The sequence below is a fragment of the Populus nigra genome, chromosome 3 (genome assembly GCF_951802175.1).
Source record: "Populus nigra chromosome 3, ddPopNigr1.1, whole genome shotgun sequence".
Lineage (NCBI taxonomy): Eukaryota > Viridiplantae > Streptophyta > Magnoliopsida > Malpighiales > Salicaceae > Populus > Populus nigra.
In genome coordinates, this window is record NC_084854.1 from 17498997 (window position 1) to 17518813 (window position 19817).

The 19817-nt window shown below is 31.4% G+C and overlaps 1 protein-coding gene across 1 annotated transcript; it reads left to right on the plus strand.

Annotated features, from left to right (window-relative positions):
- Positions 1 to 17: 17 nt before the first annotated feature.
- LOC133688458 (uncharacterized) lies at positions 18 to 10984 on the plus strand. The gene is made up of 8 exons (XM_062107948.1): positions 18 to 249; positions 349 to 549; positions 707 to 829; positions 6478 to 6518; positions 6629 to 6806; positions 6901 to 10044; positions 10208 to 10326; positions 10503 to 10984. Exons 1-8 carry the CDS (start codon positions 160 to 162, stop codon positions 10732 to 10734), a joined length of 4128 nt encoding a protein of 1375 aa, XP_061963932.1. The 5' UTR covers positions 18 to 159; the 3' UTR covers positions 10735 to 10984.
- The last annotated feature ends 8833 nt before the right edge of the window (positions 10985 to 19817 follow it).

Consider the following 19817-nt stretch of genomic DNA (forward strand, 5'->3'; position numbering starts at 1 on the left):
CAAGGACCAGCTAGCTAATCTTGTCCCCCTCTGCTTCTCTCTTTCTGAGTTTCCTTGGTGGTAATGTTGTTGTTGCTGTTGTTATCTGACAATCTGTGACCATCAATTGAACAAGAACGCTCAGGAGAATTCAAGAGTAATTCTATCCAGGGAGAAGAAATGTTCCGGTTGCACAAGGCCAGGCCAGCTGCTAAATCATCATCAGGGGAGAAAATTGATTTCAAATTCTCCTATTTCAAGGCACTCCAGGTCATCGTACTAGTTCTTTTACAAGTTGATCGATCATGCAAGGTTGTTTTCACTTGATTAGATTAAGGAAAGTGGACAAATATTCGTGCTCATTAACAGGTTCCAAGAGGATGGGACAAGCTGTCTGTGTCTATAATCTCCGTGGAGACTGGAAAAACAATTGCAAAGACGAGCAAAGCAGCTGTTCGAAATGGGAATTGTCAATGGACTGAGAGCTTATCAGAATCCACGTGGACTGCTTCACAAGATGAGTCTTCAAAGGAACATGACGATTGCCTCTTCAAGTTTGTTGTTGCCATGGTATTAATTAATCACTCTATTGTTAATTTAATTATTCAATTACTTGCCTCATTAATGATCGTCAATAAACTGCAGATCTTATGTAAACTGGTAGCTAATTGATTCGTTATTACATTAGTTTCGTTATCCGTTCAGATCAAGATTGTTTGAATTACAGGGATCAGCTAGATCTGGCATTCTTGGAGAGGCTACAGTTAATATGGCAAGCTACATGAGCTCGAATGATTGTGTCCCGGTTTCATTCCCATTGAAAAGGTGCAATCACGGCACCATTTTACAGGTGAGTTCATAACTCCACGCCACTACTTATTTTTGCTGGGTTCTTCGTGCTTTCCAGCTTTTAATCTGTCTGGATCCATTGCTCTGATCTGTCAATTAGCTCCACCTTCAAAGAAAAAAAAAGTAGTTTCAAGATAGGTGCCGTGGATATTATAGACTGATCGTGTCATAATCTTGTTATTGGAAATGATTTGATTGGTCCATGGAATTAGATTTGAATAGTTCCTGGTCTTTTTTTTTTGTTTCATCAAGGAGGTTTAAAGTGCCTTGAGCTGCGCATAAAGATAGCCTTCTTTAATTATGTAATAATTGAGAAATATGAAATTCGCTTACGAATTTAGCCCTAATTAAATATCCCAACCTTATCCTTTATTAATGGAACTACAACTCTCTTGCTCAAGAGAAAACCAACTATAACCATGTAATAAAAGTATGAGATTAAAGGGTTAATTTATTTCTCCTATAATTTTAGGTTCGAATCTTGAAGTTACTAATATTATAGTTATTGGAGGTTTATATGATCATTAACTTCAGGATCCATAAGATTAATTAAGGTACATGCAAGCTAACTTGAATATTCATGTTAATAAAAAAAAACCAACTAAAAGAAATCTTGATGGAGAATCAAAATAAAAACAAATAGATAGCGTGTCCTTGTAGCAGTCACTCTACACGTTTTTTTTTTTACCTTATTTGTTTGATTGAAAATAATTTTTGAAAATTACTTTTTAAATTTTTATTATATTTAATGAATTTTAGAAAACTTAAAAATAAGATTTTTCTTTTCTTTTCTTGCTAGGAAAACGTTGACCTCTTCTTGGCAAAAGAATACACTTCCATTTCTTACTTTTCTTCACGTACTTAGTTAAACATCAATATTTATCTTTTTCTAACAAAAAAAACTTTAGGTAATTATTTTCTCCATGTGTTTCTTGTACTGTTAGAGTTCTCCTTCTTCGATTTCAACTTTATGAATCAGCTTTATTAACATGTTTTTCATGTTATGCGTTTTATTGCTTATTATAATAAAATTTTCTATGCTAATCTCATGGGTTAATCGTTATTTTTTTTTGTTATAGAGTTGTATTCTCCATTCAAATTTAGGTGGTTAGACATTGCTTTCAGATTTTAAAAATGAAAAAAAAAATTAGCTTTTACAATATAAAAAAATTATTTTGAGGTTTTAAAAACAAAAAGAATATTAATAGACTTTATTTAAAAATATTTAACAAGGTTATATATCTATATTATTATATTTAAAATACTTATATTATATATATAGTTATATTTTATAAAATAAACTATATATAAACATATGATATATTAATTTTTTTTTGTTATATTAGCATTTGCAGGAAAAACACACACTTCACAATTTTATTTTTTTTCACTTAAAAAGAGTTTTTTATTGATTTAAATGGATATCTTTACTAATTTATATAGAAACTATCATATGTAATTAATTTATATGATTACTTTTCACAAAAATAATTGACAGAAAGATATAATAGTAAATATAAATAAATTAAAAGTTACAATTAATTGATTTTTTTATATAAAAAATATGATTAATAAATTGTGTAATATATAAAAACAAATTAACAGGTTTGTGGGAATAAAGAAAAGACATGTAAACCAACCTCACAATGTTACAGCAAATTCAAGAGATTAGAGCACTAAATATTAGGATAAATTCATCGTTTTGTCCATCTGATTTTGGAAATTGGTCGAATCAAGCTCGTACTTTAATTTTGTCCATGCGAACCCTCACACTCTTATTTCTGTTCACATGTGGGCTCTATGTGTAGCAATAGTTCATTAAAAAGCTCGTGACATGTGGTGCTTGCAATAAGTGTACATCTAAGCATAATTTTAAAAACCAATCTGGGATTAACAGGAGACAAGGTCAAGATTACTGATTAGAAAAGTCAATTCAATTTAAACTAAAATTTTTGTTTTTTTTTTAAATTAAAATGACATTATTTTAGACAAAAAAAATCATAACAAAAAATCAATATATAGGTTGATGGTCGAGTTTTTACGGAGTCATCGAGTCAACTCAGGTTTTTGATCGGTCACTCGAGTGTTTTTTTTTTACTATTTTCTTTTCAACTCAAATCAATCCAGATCTCAAGTCTATCATATTTCAGGTTGACTTGTCAGATAGATCAAGGTTTTAAAATAATGCATCTCTATGAAGGGACTATGGTTATTAACCAACAACCAAAAGTGTGAGGGTTGATATGTCCAATGTTAGAGCATTAGGGCTGATTTAATCAATTTTAAAAACTTAAGCAACCATACAACGTATTTACTACTACAATGTGAATGTTATAAAGGTATGACTTATTATTATTGAGATTTTGCCAGAACATCAGTATATTTGTGGGAAAGCATGAACAAGTAACCCATAGGAAGTTTTAGTAAACGTGTTTGCAGAAAATAATAGAAAAAAGGATCGATTGATATACTTGTTCGATAAAGTTCCGACAACTTGCTGTCTTGAAACAAATGATTGTCATATGCAAACAAATTAATAAGAGGATTTGTTTGTTGTTTTTATTTCAATGAACAGTCATCTAAAGTTAGTTTGATGACACATTATTTGATTAGAGTTTTTGGTTTGAAGATGCAGAAATTCAAAAATATCCTTTTTCCTTTTGGTTTTCCTAAAGAAAGTTTAGCAAGTTGAAAATATTAAACATTTTCAATAAATATTTCTGATTATATTGTTAATTTATGATTTTGCATAATAAATATGACATCCCAGATAGATGTGAGAGATTGAATTGGAGGAGATATATATAGAGCTTGAATGGGCTTCAAGTTATATTGTTTTTGTATTCTGTTGTGTTCTCTTGCATAATTTAATGTCTTAATTATTCCTTTTCTTCTTTTTACTTCCTTTCATAAAAAGAACACACACAAATAGCTATTTAATTATTTAATCACTATCCATTTAATCATTTAAAGTGGTTCGGCAATTTATCTACTTACACAAAGCTACTCATTTTCTTGCATGATAGAAAATTAAAAATTACACCAAGAAAGAAGGAGAAAACTCTCTCAACTCAACTCACAAACTCTTTTTATGATTGCAATAGTTTATTTTAATTTTCTTACTCATAAAAATGAGATGCTAAATTTTTAGCAAGAAAATTGTACTCTGATTGTCATCGTAGTCATCGTAAAATGTACACTTCTCATTATCCTTACCTAATTCTTTTAAGAAACTTTGCAACTATATCATCTCCTTTATATCTTTAATTTCGCTACATATTCAATCTATATAGTAGAAAGATAATTAACCTTTTATAACTTACTCAATACACAGTTATATTACCTAGAGTATACACAAACCCTATAGTACTTTTCTTGTTATCAATGTCATCAGCCAAATTATCATCCACGTAACCTTGAAATTTCAAGTCTAATTTTGTGAAATAAAATGGCATATATGAAAAACCATTCAGATATTTCAAAATTCACTTAATCGCTTTCTAATGTGTTTTTCTCATAATATTCATGTATATACTTATAACTCTTACTAGATGTATAGTGTCTAGCCTATACTTACCATAATATATATGATACTTTTGATTGTTGAATCATAAGTAAATTAACTCATGTATTTCTTTTATTTGTTTGTCTTTCATGAATGTTCAATAATTAGTCTGAAATAATTTGCTAATGGTGTGCTTGTTAATTTTGCTTTATCCATGTTGAATTTGTAGAGAACTTTCTTCACATACTTTTTTTTATGGGAGATTCAAGGTACCATTAGCTTTGTTCTTACACCAAGGGTTTGTTTTATACCTTTCAATCCTTCATTTCAAACTATCTTGACAACTTCATCTTGGAGCTTGTTTTAAGCCATATAAGCTCATTTTCAACTTGTAAACCATATTTTCTTTTCCCTTTATTGAGAATCTATTTAGCTACTTCATGTAGATATCTTTCTTCAAATCTCTGTAAGGAAAAGCGATCTTCATGTATAATCGCTTAAGATACAAATCTTTTACATTTATAATCCCTAGTATTAGTTTAGTTATCGTAGCTTCACCATTAAAGAAAAGATATATATATGTAATTGATATCTTATTTTTACTAAAATCCTTTGGTCCATTTCAATACTTAGATATCACTTTGCATTGACCACACATTCATTAATCTATCCTTAATTCTTCTTTAATGATTTCCTCCACTTATACTAACTTTAACTATGGTTTTGGACAATCAAACTCCGTAGTTATATCTAAAATGATCAAATTAGTTGAAAACTAGTATATAATTATCAAAATTTAACTTTAGACATCTTAAACTTGATCAAAGAAAATATGGCATAATGCATGGCTTAGACTAAAAAATAACATAGGTTGCCTCTACTTTTGACCGTACTAGATTATCACCCTATCCAAGGGTGACGTGGTAAACACATAACAAATAATAAGACTACCATACTGACATGGTTGGTAATGTGTTTAACCTCATAGATAATGGTATACTGAAGTGATTGAAACTTATTCTCAACTTGGAAGGTGACATATAGGCTAAGATGGCATTGGCTTGGACTGGGTCAGGTCTAATTGATGGGTCATTGGTTCGGGTTGTCAGGCCACATGAATGATTAACATGTGTAAAGACACGAAGGGAGAAGTTGTTTGATGTATGGGACTCACTCATGTCTTTGTTTTGCATGAAATTTTTATTGTTGTGTTTATCTCAGTAACCTCGTCACATTGGTATATTCAAAACTTGTTTTTAAACACTTTGATTTCTAGAAGAAAAAAATAATTCAAGGCTCTAATAATAATTGTTAGAATCTATGATTGATATCCAGAATCAAGAACACATAATTTAACGTGGTTTAATAATTTTTTTGTCCATATAGCTATTAATGGAATTAAAAATTACAACAAAAAAAAAGGATAGCTTTTCTCAACTCAATTTACAAACTTTTTGTAATTTTATCTCACTTTTCTGTATTACTCGGTATATTTTTGCTTTGAATATTCTACCCTTACAAACCCCTATTTATAGTTGAAATAGGGGAACATGCATTATGATTTTGCAAAAGAATTTCATTATTTTGTTGTCTTGATGAACTTGTCACATTAATATGTTCAAAACATATTTTTAAACACTTTAATTTATGAGCAAAAAAAAAAAACATTATCCAAGTCTCTGATATCAATTTTTAGAATCTAAGATTGATATCTAGAATAAAAAACATTTAATTTAACATGATTTGATAATTTATCTATCCACGAAGATACTAATTTTACTCGCCATCATCAAAGAAGATTAAAAACTACACCAAAAAAAGAGAGAAAACTCTTTCAACTCAACTCTTCAACTCTATGTAATCTTATATCACTTTTCTCTATAGATGAATATATTTTTGCTTTGAATATTATTTTCCTGCGAGCGCTATATTTATAGTTGAAATGGGAACACACATCCTGATTTATGGTAAACAAACCCCCCAAATCTCTTCCCTGAAAAACTTCCATTCCTTTCCAACTTGATTTGCAGTGGTTGTGTGGCTAATTTGTCTCCACACGAAACACATTTTGGTTGTAGCAGTTGAATATGTTATCATTGATAGCAGTAATCTGAGCCGTTTATCTGATATATATTATTTTTCAGGTCAAGATTCAATGCCTGACACCGAGAACAAAACTAATCAGGTTTGTGTGGTGCAACTTGTTCACTTTTCCCTCCTTCTCTTTTTCAGTGTTTTGATTTCTCTTCTAATTAATTTGTTCATGAAATATCTTTCAATATGCACAATTTCCAGGGATGACAAATCGAAGGAGACAGATTCCCACAAGGAAGATATAAATGCAGACTCTCAGTCTCATGAAGTGGAGATCAAGTCAGAGGAGTCTAATGGTACAATTGCAAAGAGTGAAGAATCTTACTCAGGTAGAGATTCCAGCTCTACCTCACTTCCGCAAGAACATGAGAAGAGGCCGGTAAGTATGGTTGCAATTTTTGTATGTCACCGGCAGCTCTTCTTTCCCTTTTTTTCCTCGTATTAAACTAACATAACCTCATCCTTCACTGTAGGAAGCCAGTTTCTCTAACTCGGATTCACATCACAGCTATGACTCCGCAGAGGATTTCACAAGAAGGGAAAGTTTCTCGCCATCAAACAACTTAAGTGGTGATGAACCCCCCCTGATTTCAGGAAAACCAAATTCGGCAAGCTCCCCAAAGAGTTATCCTATGGGAAATCCATCTGAATCAAATCATTCATCATTTAAATCACGGATAACGCTTCCAGAAAACCTTTCTCAAGAAGACACACAAGAGTTTGCTACATCATCTTTGAGAATTTCAGGTTCTTCTAAGAGCTTGTTGGAAACGGCAGAAGATACAATCGAAGACCTTCGTAATGAGGCTAAGATGTGGGAGAGGAATGCCAGGAAGCTGATGCTTGATATGGAAATATTGAGGAAGGAATACTCTGAGCAGTCTAAAAACCAGGCAAATATGTACTTGGAGCTGTCAGCAGCATGCGCAGAACGTGATGGGCTGCAAAAAGAAGTTGAACAATTGAAACTGCTGTTAGAGAAATCTACTGCGAAACCAGCAGCATTGGAGGATTACACGTTCCAAGATGAAGGTGCAGTTAAGGAATTAGAAAATGATGTTATGTTTCAGAGGGAATCCAATGCTAATCTCAATCTCCAGCTGAAAAGGAGTCAAGAGTCTAATGCTGAGCTTGTATCTGTGCTTCAGGAGCTGGAAGAAACTATTGAAAAGCAGAAAGATGAGATAGATAATCTCTCTGCTCTCCAGTCAAAATTCAGCGATATGGAAAACTCTATCCAGATGAACTTAGAGAAGAACAGGAACTTAATTCTCCACACTCAACAACTGCAAGAATCGGAGAAAATTTTGCAGGCTAAAGTACAAGCACTGGAACAGGATCTGGAGGACAAAAACCGAAGCATAGAAAATGAGAGTATGAAGAACCGAAATTTTTTGGATATGGAGACTGAATACAAATGCAAGCTAACTGCTAAAGAAAAAGAAATAGTCAGTTTGAAAGCAAAGCTATCAGAGTCGCTGAATGAAAGGCATTATTCCACAAAAATGGAGTCCATAACTGGAGGTGATGAAAATTTGATCAGAGAAATTGAAGCATTAAAAGTTAAGCTGCAGGAGCTGGAAAGCGACTGCCAGGAGTTAACAGATGAAAACCTTGAGTTGTTGCTCAAACTTAAGGAAAAAAAAGAGAGTTCCACGGATGGAGTTTTATCTTCGACCAGTTTCATGTCCGAAGGAAATGGCCAAGAATCACAAGTGGATAAACTTGAAGAGAAGATGAAGAAGAAATTGCTTAGGGAGATTGAAAATGATCACAATCTTTCAATTCAACAGATTGAAAGCCTGAAATCGCAACTGGAAGTTGAAGTTACAGAACTGAATATGGAACTCGGTGAAAAATTGGCTGAGATAGAAAGACTCAAGGCTAGTTTACTGTCAAAAGAAGATGAGAATGGGAATCTTCAAAGGTATCAGAGAGAATTAGAAGCCAAGCTTTCCGTTCTTCAAAATGAAAAGGGCCAGATGGAAGAAAGAATGGAGATTGTGACAAGGGAAGGTGACATTGCAACGAAGTGCCTGAATGACTTGAGAAAGGATTTAATGGTACTTAGCAGCAGTGTGGATTCGCATGTTTCTGCCAATAAAATTCTTGAAAGGAGATCTTCAGAGCTAGCTAGTGCTAAACAGGAATTGGAGATCCGATTATCAGAGCTAAAGCAAGAAAATGAAGAGTTGTCATCACACATAACTGTCTTGGAAGGTCAAATAACGCAATTGACAGATGAGAGGAAGTCAACTAAATTGGAATTAGAGAATTCCAAAACTCAGGTTCAGATTCTTCAAGATCAGGTTTCAAGATTGAAAATTCACGTGGAGACTCAAACGACCGATCTGAAACAAAATCTACAACAACTGCATGATCAATGGTCAGAAGCTCAAGAAGAATGTGATTATCTGAAAAGTGAGAATCTTAATTTGCAAGCTACTGCTGAAAGTATTATGCAAGAATGCAGTTCACTTCAGAAATCAAATGGAGAGTTGGAAAGGCAGATATTAGAGTTGCAAGGGCACTGCACCCATTTGGAGGCAAAATTGAGAGAGTCGCACAGAAGATTTGCTGATTGTTCCAGAAGAGTGACGGTTTTAGAAGAAAATATATCTTCAGTTCTAGAAGATAGTGCCTCGAAAGAGAAAAAACTAATTACGGAGTTGGAGACACTTCTTGAGGAAAATGAAAAACAGAATAAGAGATTTAGTTTGCTAAACCAGATGTATTTGGAGATGATGGTTGAAGTTGAGAGTCTTCAAAGAGAGGTGGGAGACCTTACCAAGCAACTTTCTGCAACTCAAGCGGATAGAGAGAGAATAGCTTCTGAAGCTGTGGATGAAGTGTCTGGTTTATGTGCAGTCATAGCCAAGCTAGAATCGGAACTCAATAGTTCTCAGATTGAATCCAACACGAGGGTTCAAGGCTTGATGGGTGAACTTGCTGCATCCAAACAGAACCAAGAAATGTTGAAGGTTGACAATGGAAGAATGTCAAAGCTGTTGACTAATTACATATCTTGCGAAGAAAATTTTAAAACCACTCTTAGCGATCTTGAATTAAAGCTGACAGTTTCTGAGTATGAACGGCAACAAGTCATGGAAGAATCTACCAAATTGAAGGTTCAGCTTCTTGAGATAGGATCTCTTCAGGATGAAGTTGTGGTTTTGAAGAATGAACTCAATGCAATCAAGGATGAGAAAGAGAAACTGGAAACTTCATTCCGCCTAGTATCTGGAGAGTGCAAAGAGTTGAAGATAGAGAAGAGTTCATTTATTGAGAAGATCACTATTTTGCAGAAGGCCGTATCTGAATTAGAGGACAGCAAACAGAAAATAATTTCCTTGGAAGAAAAGCTTTTGCGGATGGAAGGTGACCTAATGGCAAAGGAGGCATTTTGTGAACAGTATGCAGAGATTAACAGTGAGCTCACCCGGATCAAGAGAGCAAACAAGCAACTTCAGCAGCAGATGCGACAAGTTGAGGAGGATAAACTTGCATGCTTAACAAGAACTCAATCTCTTGAAGGAGAGGTGATGTTCTTGAAGGAACAACAGCAGAACCAGAGGGACTCTGGGAGGAAGAATTCTTACAGCAACCAACTGCAAGAAGTATGGGGTTCACTTCTGTTTTAAGCTCTCTCTCTCTCTCTCTATATATATATATATATATATATATATATATTGTTTCGATATTCAACTTTCTCAATTTCTGAGGGATGCTGGTTACGAAAAGAAAATTACCAGTGACATTATCTAACTCTTTAAAGAACAGGGTGATTGTGGCTACAAAATTCCTGATGGAGTTGTTCCTGCGTCGAAAAGTCAGTCACTTGAGGAAAATCTGGCCAAGGCGTTGGAAGAAAATAATTCGTATAAAATCCAGCTTAAAAGGTGAGTATATAAATACAGCTATCAAATTCTTTTTCAACTTTAACGAGCGAAGCCATATTCAGTTGAGATTTTGGAAGAGTGAGGTCTGAACTAGTTTTGGTATAGGCAGCGTACAACTCATTCACTCGTTTTGATATTTTCGTCACAAGTTTTAACTGCGATTGGACTGGATGCAGGTTGAAGTCTGAGGGTCGTAAAAGCGTCCCAAGATCTAGAAAATCAACAGCTGAAGGTGAAGTTGTACCAAAAGAGAAATTTGAACGCACAAAATCATCACTGGAGGCAGAGTTAAGAGACATTCGAGAGCGATACTTCCACATGAGCCTGAAATATGCAGAGGTCGAAGCTAACCGTGAAGAACTTGTGATGAAGCTCAAGGCATCCAATAGTGGAAAGAGGTGGCTCTAATGAACTCACTTTGTTTTGGGAGTTTCAAGTAGATTTTTAACTCATGATTTTTGGTATTTTTTCTCAAGCAGCATCCATGTTATATAGAGTGAATAAAATAATTTGGGAAAAGAACAAAGAGGTCATAGTTCCCAGATGTTGTGCATATGAAACAGTTAGAGTTTTGGTTGAAGGTTTTTACGAACCACTACTGGTATGCAGCAGCGTATTTGAAATCCAATCAATAAGAGAAAATTTGCTTGCTCTGCTAGTTGCATACATAGAGACCATCCACCTAAAATATTTGTCAGAAAATAAACTCAGACTATCAAAGATCAGATGAAAATTGTTGTTCTTCATTATGAATTATCCAAATAAGTACCCCACCAGCTGAGCAGCCACAATCCAAAACAAGGGCCTGCGCATCCAGGAAAATTGTTCTTAATGCAGATGTGAACCTCATGTAGTGGTCTGCATTGTAGCTGCTGCTGCTGATGGAATTGGACTTGATAAATTATTACCAACAGCTCGCAATGAAGCACTTGTCTTCAGCATATTGAAGCACCTGGCATCGCATATTCCCCTGCACTTCACAAGATGCCCATTTAAATCACCAACTCCCACATTTCCTTTTCATATCCACTCCTTGATCTGATTGACTATCATGGAGGTATTGAAATCCTGCCGCTTGTCTGTTTTTTCTGTGCTTTATTCGGCTTGAAGTTTCATCACAAGCTTAATTAAATTTACTAGCCTATCTACAGAAAAATGAGGAGTTTATTTCATGAATCTTGGTTCGATCCGTAAATTACTGCTAATTATAACTATAAGATTGCCATCAGATGACCTGTCCAAGAGAAAAGCTCCCTGTACGGACATTACGCAATCAGCACAGTATCAAACTCTTCAATATATTGAAAGAACAAAAGAATGATTCTGCTGGTGTCACCCAAGAACATGAAATCTCACTCAGACTGGAAAATAAATTATATAAAAAAAAAGCTAAAGAACATTAAAATTAAACGAAGGGGCCTGCCTTCCATTAAACAAGAGAGGTGACCTTTTCTGAGGGTGTGCTTTTATGGGGATGATACCGAGAATATTTTTCTTGAGCATAACACTTTCTGATGCCAGGTGGCAATCTGGACTTCCTGGCTAGAACGGTCCACTCATAAGAGAGCATGAAATCCCGCAACAAAAACTTGCAATCAGGGCATATTCATGAAGATATAGTTTTCGGGGATACATTTGTTGATCAAGACTTGAACCAGTGGAAGAGATCAATTTCGATCCATTAGACTGGTCATTTAAAAAGAATTCACCTGCCACTGAGCCAATCTATATTACAATAGCATACGTTAATCGGTCGGTTATATATAAAATTTATTTAATTTATATAAAAATATTGAATTTTAAAAAAGCTTTATAATTCTTAATTTTTATCAATTATTTAATTAATAAATCTAATATTTAATTATCTAAAGTAAATATAAAGTTTTCAGAATAAAAATGATTTGTAAAAAAAATTATAAAATTGTTATAATTATAGGATTTATATTACATCAAAATATTGTTCCTAAATATTCTGGTCAATAGTCTATTAAAACTGAACATTAATTAGAGTGCTTGAGACTGATACATATTATATTCTTTTATTTGTAAAATGAAGCACTTATTCTCATAAGTTAAGGTATGATGGATACCAATTTAATTTAGGTGAAGGTCACTAAAAGATAATTAAAAAAACATTATTAAGTATTTGAGAAGAACTATTTTATTTTTTTTGTTTATAGAGGAAATGAACTAGTAGTTTATGGTTTTTTGGATGCTAGTTTTCAATCGGATATTGAAAATAAAATATCTAGTTTTGTTATGTTTTACTCTAAATAATGGTGTTATAAGTTAAAAGAGTTTCAAATAAAAAATCAAAATAGATTTTATAGCTAAAATAGAGTACACATCTACATTTGATGAGGGAAAAAAAAGATTGTTTGAGTCTAAGAAGTTCATCATTGAACTAGGTGTGGTTCCTAACATTGTTAATCTAGTAGGTCTATACTATGAAAATAACGGAGTCATTGCATGAGCAAAGAAACCAAGATCTTATCAATGACACACACACACACACACACACACAGATAATTCTATTTAATTAGAAAAATATAGAAAAGATATAAAGATACAGTGAGTATCTAATGAAGAGAATTTTGTAGATCTTCTTACTATGTCATTGTCCTAGTAAAAACATTATCATCAAGTAGAGCGATATGATATTTGATACATGAGTAATTGACTTTAGTGTAAGTGGAAGATTGTTATTATATATGTTATGTATCCAATCAGTTAGTTATACGTGACATTGACTTTATTCGTGTAAACATATTTAATTTTAATAAAAGTTTTATTTATTTTTAACAATCATCAAATATTTAATTAATGAATCTAATAATTTATTAATGAATCTTGAGTTAAGATAAAGTCCTTGGAATAAAAATGATTTGTAAAGAAAATTATAAAGTTGTTATAATTTTGAAATTCTTATTACTTCAAAACATTGTTTCTAAATGTTTCTGATCAATGTTCTACTAGAACTAAATATTAAATATTAGAGTTTTTTAGACTAATACGTATTATGTTCTTTTCTTGGTCAAAGAAAGCAGTTGTTCTCACAAGCCAAGGTATGAGGGATACCTAAAACTAACATGTAGGTGTTTATTAGATTAAATGTACACTAAATTAGTCTCTATGAGAATTTTATATGGAGAGATTACTTGTGTCTATGGAAAGACTTATATGATGGTTGTTTAAGTGATCTTTAGATTTGAGATCACTAAATTATCATATATAGAAAATGTTATGTTTTTTTTTTAGTTTAACCTGGGTGTCCGGGCCAGCTTGCGCGCACCTTGACTAATCCCACGGGCCCTGAAGTTAACGACCATGTAAGCCTCCAATGGCCATCATATGAGCAACCACAGGGCTCGAACCTGAGACCACAGAGGGAGCAAACCTCTTGGTCCCAAGCTCTTACCACTAGGCCACTACCTAGATGGTTGAAAATGTTATATTTTGATCATATTACACGTTGTCCTAATTAAAGGTAACAAATGAGCATATATTGGATATAACAAGAACTGTATAAAGGTATTCAAGTAATCAAGAGAGGATTCATCACCCAAGTGAATTAGAGAAAATGTTTCATCTATTCTTAAATAGTAATGATTATAAATCCTTGTGCAAAATAGAGTGAGATTTATAAAGAGTTTAAAATCTTATTCAAATAATCAATGACTATGGTGTTAAGAACAAATATGATTTTATATAGTAGACACACTCAATGCAATAATATCTAAATTAGAACATTGTTGATTAAAGGATAATAATTATACTTAGAAACTAGTAGTTGAAATGTTAAGTCAAACCATTAATGATTTTCATAATATTTTCAAAGAATCAATGACAAGTTATTAGACATTATACTTGATCTTTAAATATAAATCAATCAATTATTGAATTGATAATAAATTAATTTATTTAATCCTATTTTATTTAGGATTATGGTTTATATTTATACCAACTTATTATAAAACCTAATGGGAGGCACACATAAGAAAAATTTATCAAAAATTAAAATGAGATGATTAATCAAATGTGACTTTGACTGTAAATAAATTTTAAAAATTGAGGACTAGGGTGTAATTTATATAGGGAATTACAATTCTAGAACTAGAAAAATCAAGGAGTTGATTGAATAAATTTTTAAAATTATTCTAAAATAATATATGTGGTATTATTCAGAGGGCAAATTATATATTTTTTCATTTATATGGTTTTCAGGTATTTTTATAAATAGAATGTTGTGATTTTTATTTTTTGTGTGGTAAAGAAACAGAAACCATGTAAGTTACAGAACATCTGAAAAATACACAAAAAAAAGTTAGCATTCTAAAGTATAACAATCTCGATCTCCTAAAAGCGTTTAGAAGATTTATCACTAGTAGTTCGTGTAGATTATTGCTAGAGGCTGGATACTTGGACAGTTTATGGTTTGCGATAATTCAGTTTTAAAGTAATTATTTAAAGCAAAAACAAACATCTGATTTTCAAGTAATAGTTGTGTAAACTTTCTTTATATCTGTGTAACCAAATCTTAAAACTTTAAAATAAAATAAAATTTACTGATTTCACCGTGAATATATTATTAAGAAAACCCAACAACTATATCATCTGCATCTTGGAAGTTTGTTTAAATCTGCCAGCCCAAAAGTTAACATGGCTCTCGAAAATCTCTTCTCATAAGATTAAAACAAGAAAGTTAATTAATTGTGACAATATAAAAATGATGTACTTGGAATTAGCAACATGAAAGAAAAGGAAAGAAATGGAATGAGGGCTGTCATCAGATGCGGAGGAAATTAAGGAGCGAGGTGGCGACAATGGCATATCCCATGGAAGATGCTAAAACGTGCAACCCTCCAACTCACTATCTCACTTCACTTTTTTTATGTTTCCTTTAACTAAAAGTGACTAGACCCTACTACTTAGTCATCTCAGCCTTTTATTGCCCTCGTGACCAAGAAAAATAAACCCTATAACAACCAGCACAAGCTTAATATGCTAACCCTCTTAGTACTGCACCATCTCATCGTCATGTGATCCTTTTGCTCCTCCCTGGCCACCCCTACCGATGTTCTTTATTGCTCTAAAAATGAAGTTGCGGGGTGGTCACTTATTGTTTCCCTGGTGCAGTTTTTCTTGTTTTGCTTCTAAAATATCCTTTCCTCATCCTTCGTTCAGGATTGTAGGGCTGATATTGCTGGCTGTTGAAACTGAATCGCCTTCTTGAGGGCGGTTTCTCTTATAGGGCAACTTCGATCCTTTGGCATTTTCGTTCCCCTGGGAGTCTCTCTCTCTGTTCATGCGATTTGGGCTGGAAGGGAGCTTAATTTTCGCAAGGGCGAATTAGCGCCTAATGCTGTGTTTTCATTTACTTCATGTTCTGTTCGCTGTAAAACCTTACTACGATAAGTGTTTTCTGATTAGAACTAATCATATGTATGTGTGTAGGCCTGTGGCCACTTAATGCTTGTTGTTTATGTCATCTTTGATCATGTTATTTGTTTTTTTTTCATGAGCTTTTACTGTAATGCTTCTCTAACAATCATGGGGATCTAAGCTAATTCCTGTCGGAATTAATGTGTTGAGATGCCTGCCATTAGGGTTTGATACGATAACTATCTCAGCTTAATCGATCTTATACTTCTTTCTTTTCTTTTTTCTGGATTGTTAAACTTAGGTGACCCCAGAAGCTTGTCTCTGCCATGGAGGCAGGCATACATAACATTTTATTTTTTTAAAATAGTGAGAAGAAGAAGAGATTTTTTTTTTTTTTGACAGATATCTGGGTTTAATTCATTAATTGCATTTTCGGTCTTGAACAACTTGGCAATCAAGTTTAATTTTCAACCTTCGATCTAAGAGGGAAGTGTTTAGATTATGGGCTTCAGCTTGGATACATATCACACAGACAGTGAATGCTGGCCCAGTTTAAACCCCATTAACGTTTTTTTATATATTTTTTTCATCTTTTTTAAAATCCAAATTATTTGGTATAGTTTTTTTTTTTTTAATTTTAAAAAAGGTGACACTAAATCCACAAATAAGGGGTCTAAATACACAAATCAGGTCTTTTAGTTGATTCAATCTTTCTCTGCAGTCAACGGTTCAAAAAAATTGTCCATCTATCAATATGAATTTCTTTTTGTTAATCGATAATAGATATTTTAAAAACAATTTTAGTGCCAATCAAAATTATATTTTTTTAACAATTTTTTTTTTTTATATATATATATATATATATATATTGTCGTATAATTAAGTACATATTTAGAGTAATACAATTCTTAAATAAATAAAATCATTTGTGCATAATTAATTAAGATTTTCTTAATAAAAAAACTAATGAAAAAATGCATTAATTATATAAAGATATGAGAAATTTTTATTCGTAAAAAACTAATGAGAAAAAATCCATTATATACAAAGATATATAGGAGAATGTCTTCCGGAAGCCAAACTACCATAAAAGTTACAATGACAAGTACTAAAAATCAAAGCATGGGAACCCTTGGGTAAGTCATTGTGTGTGACCTTGTGCATCTTGTCATATTCAATTATGCTTGACATTTTTTAATTATACGAAACTCGTGACTTATGAAATTAATATTGCAATGGTCATTTTTCAACTAGATTATTAATAAGTTCATTTTTTATGTTATACCATCCATCTTATTATTATTATTAACAAAAACTCTAAACCGTATAGGTTTTTTACTGTAATAATAGTAGAAATAATTTACTATAGATTGCTATAATAAAATTATTTTTTTGTTTTTAAATTGAAAAAAAATATATAATGGTATTGAGAGTGTTTTTATCTTTACAATTTGTTCATTAGTCATTAAAATATTGTTTAGGCTATGTTAGTATTTTATATTTTTTTTTTTGCACTACAAATATATTTTTATCTCTAGATTTAACAATTTCTTGAGTTGTTGCTCAAGGAAATTTTTAGTCTTTTAAAAAACATTGAAATAGTCAAGATACTTATTTACCCTTAAAGTTAAAAAACATGAGTTGTTAAACAAGGTTTTTTTTTTTTTTTTTTTTGCACTTTGAAATATAGTAGAAATATTATTCTACCTTTAAAAAAAACAAAAATCAAGGCATGCATCAAAGGGCATTTGTGCACCTTCACACATGTTTTTGTTATTGTGATTTTCAAGTTCATGAAAGGTATTCTAGTATTTTTATGTTGGTAAACCATTATTTTATTCGAAAAAAGTGTTGGCGTGTCACGTTTACACACCAACAAGTAGATATCGTTTACAGTGTTTAGGTGGTGTGTGCAAACACATCCGATGCCCAAACTACCCTTCCGTTGTGTCATTGGATGCATCATCGTGTTCTCTTTCTTTTAAGGTGGCGCGTGTCGACGCATTATGGTCGGTTTCTGCCGATGATTTTTTTCTTTCTGTTTTTTTTCTTACTCTTTTAGAGAAAGTGCACTTTTGTCCTCTTTTCTTTAGATTTGTCAATTTTAATTCTTTTGTTTGTTATTGTTTATTATCATCCTTGGTTCTATTATAAAAGTTTTAGTTTTTTTCAATTTAGTCCTTGAACTATAATTTGTCATATGTTATTTTTTTCAATTTATTCTTTATTCTTTTGATTTCTTGATTTTTTTTTCTCTTGGCTCTTTTGTTAAAGTTTTGTTGGTTTCCAATCTCTTCCTTCAATCAAAGTTTATGTTTTTTTTTATTGTTTTCAATTTAGCCCTCATTCTTTTGATTTATTTTTCCTTTTGTTAAAGTTTAATTGTTTTTAAATTAACCCTCTCCAACTTAAATTTTTTTCATACCCTCTAATTTATTTTTTATTTCAATTTTCTCATTCTTTTAATCATAATTTTTATGTGTGTTTTTTTTTATCTTGTTTCATCCTTTAGCCTTTGATTTGAAGGGGAAAGGGATTCAGAGCTTTTTCATTTGTAATGCTTCTGATCTATTGACATAAGTAACGAGTCTGACAAGTTCATGCAGTTTGGGATCCATTTTCTCAATTTTTTTTTACAATTTTAACATTCAACATTTCTTTTTTTTTTTGAAAAAAAATAGTTTTGTGGTTATCTTCAATTTCTTCTCTATCGATTTATCCCAATCTCATGCTTAGGCTGTGGGTTTTAAAGATTTTTTTTGAATAAAAGTTTTTTTAAAAATAATTTTTTTATTTAATTTTTGAATAATTCATTTTATTTTATACAATTGAGCTTTATTTTATAAAAAAATATTTATTCTTAAATAATATCTCTTATATGTTTGGCCTTACATAATATTTTCACTTTCATATTTGTTTTTGTTTGTATTATTTTTTATTGTTTTTAATAAGCAAATTCAGTAGACACAAAATGAGTAAATATCTTATTTTGCAGAATCAAATATCTTGATTTACATCTATTTCTTAGCCTTTTCAACTTCTCTTTTGGTTATTGTTAATGATTTTATTTATTTATTTATTTACATAAATAACTATCGGTTTATTTAATTAGATGCCTGTATGAGTTTTTTGATTCATGCTTTGATTTTTTTAGAAAATAATTTGCATAACTATGGTTTAAAAAAAAACATTACAACCCGTGGCAATGCGCAAGTTAAATAGCTAATTATTAAACTAGAAGATATGGTTGTTTTACTGTAACCCACCCATGTCCATCCCTTCACATTTTTCTAATAACAACAATGTTCATAGATATTTTTTTCCTTCTAGGTTTCTAAATTATTATTTTTTCGCATTCCACTTATTGAATTTTTAAAAATTTTATCTTTTTAATTTATGTTGACATAGTTTTATGTGTTGAGATTTATTTCTATTTGCATGTTCTTGCATATTTGATGTGTTATAGAATATTTCAACATTAAATTAAAGTTTGATTCATTTATATAAGATTTTAGGTTATTTGTTAAACAATGACAAAATAAAAAAATAGAGTTTTTTAAAAAGAAACAAAAAACTTCAATTTAGTTCCTCAAGTTTCAAATTATATATATTTGGCCCCTTTTATTTAAGGTTTTTATGTTTTAGTCCAAACTTTATTTTTTTCATAATTTAGTATTGAATGTTGAGGGAGAAAAGAGAAGTTTGCTAGAACAAAGAGATGAAATACAAAGTGTTTAGTTGACTACTTTTCTATTACAAAAAGGTTGAACATATTGTCAATAAATTTGTTTTAGAGACGGTTAAATGAATGTGGTTTTGTACTTTATACATGCATGATAGTGAGAAACACATTTATAATATTGACATTTTTTTTTTGTGTAAGAAATTAATTTAGAATTCTACCCACAATGTAGTGTGGATGCACTGGCTTATATAATTCTAAAATAGTTGACATATTCTACAATTTAAAGTGCTGTCAAACATCAAATTCAAAGTACTTCAATTGATATTTTATATCAATGTGATTGATTTTTATATAATTCTTATATATTGTTAGTTTTAATTTTATGCTAGTTTATTTTAGTATCTTTACTTTATATAATTTTTTA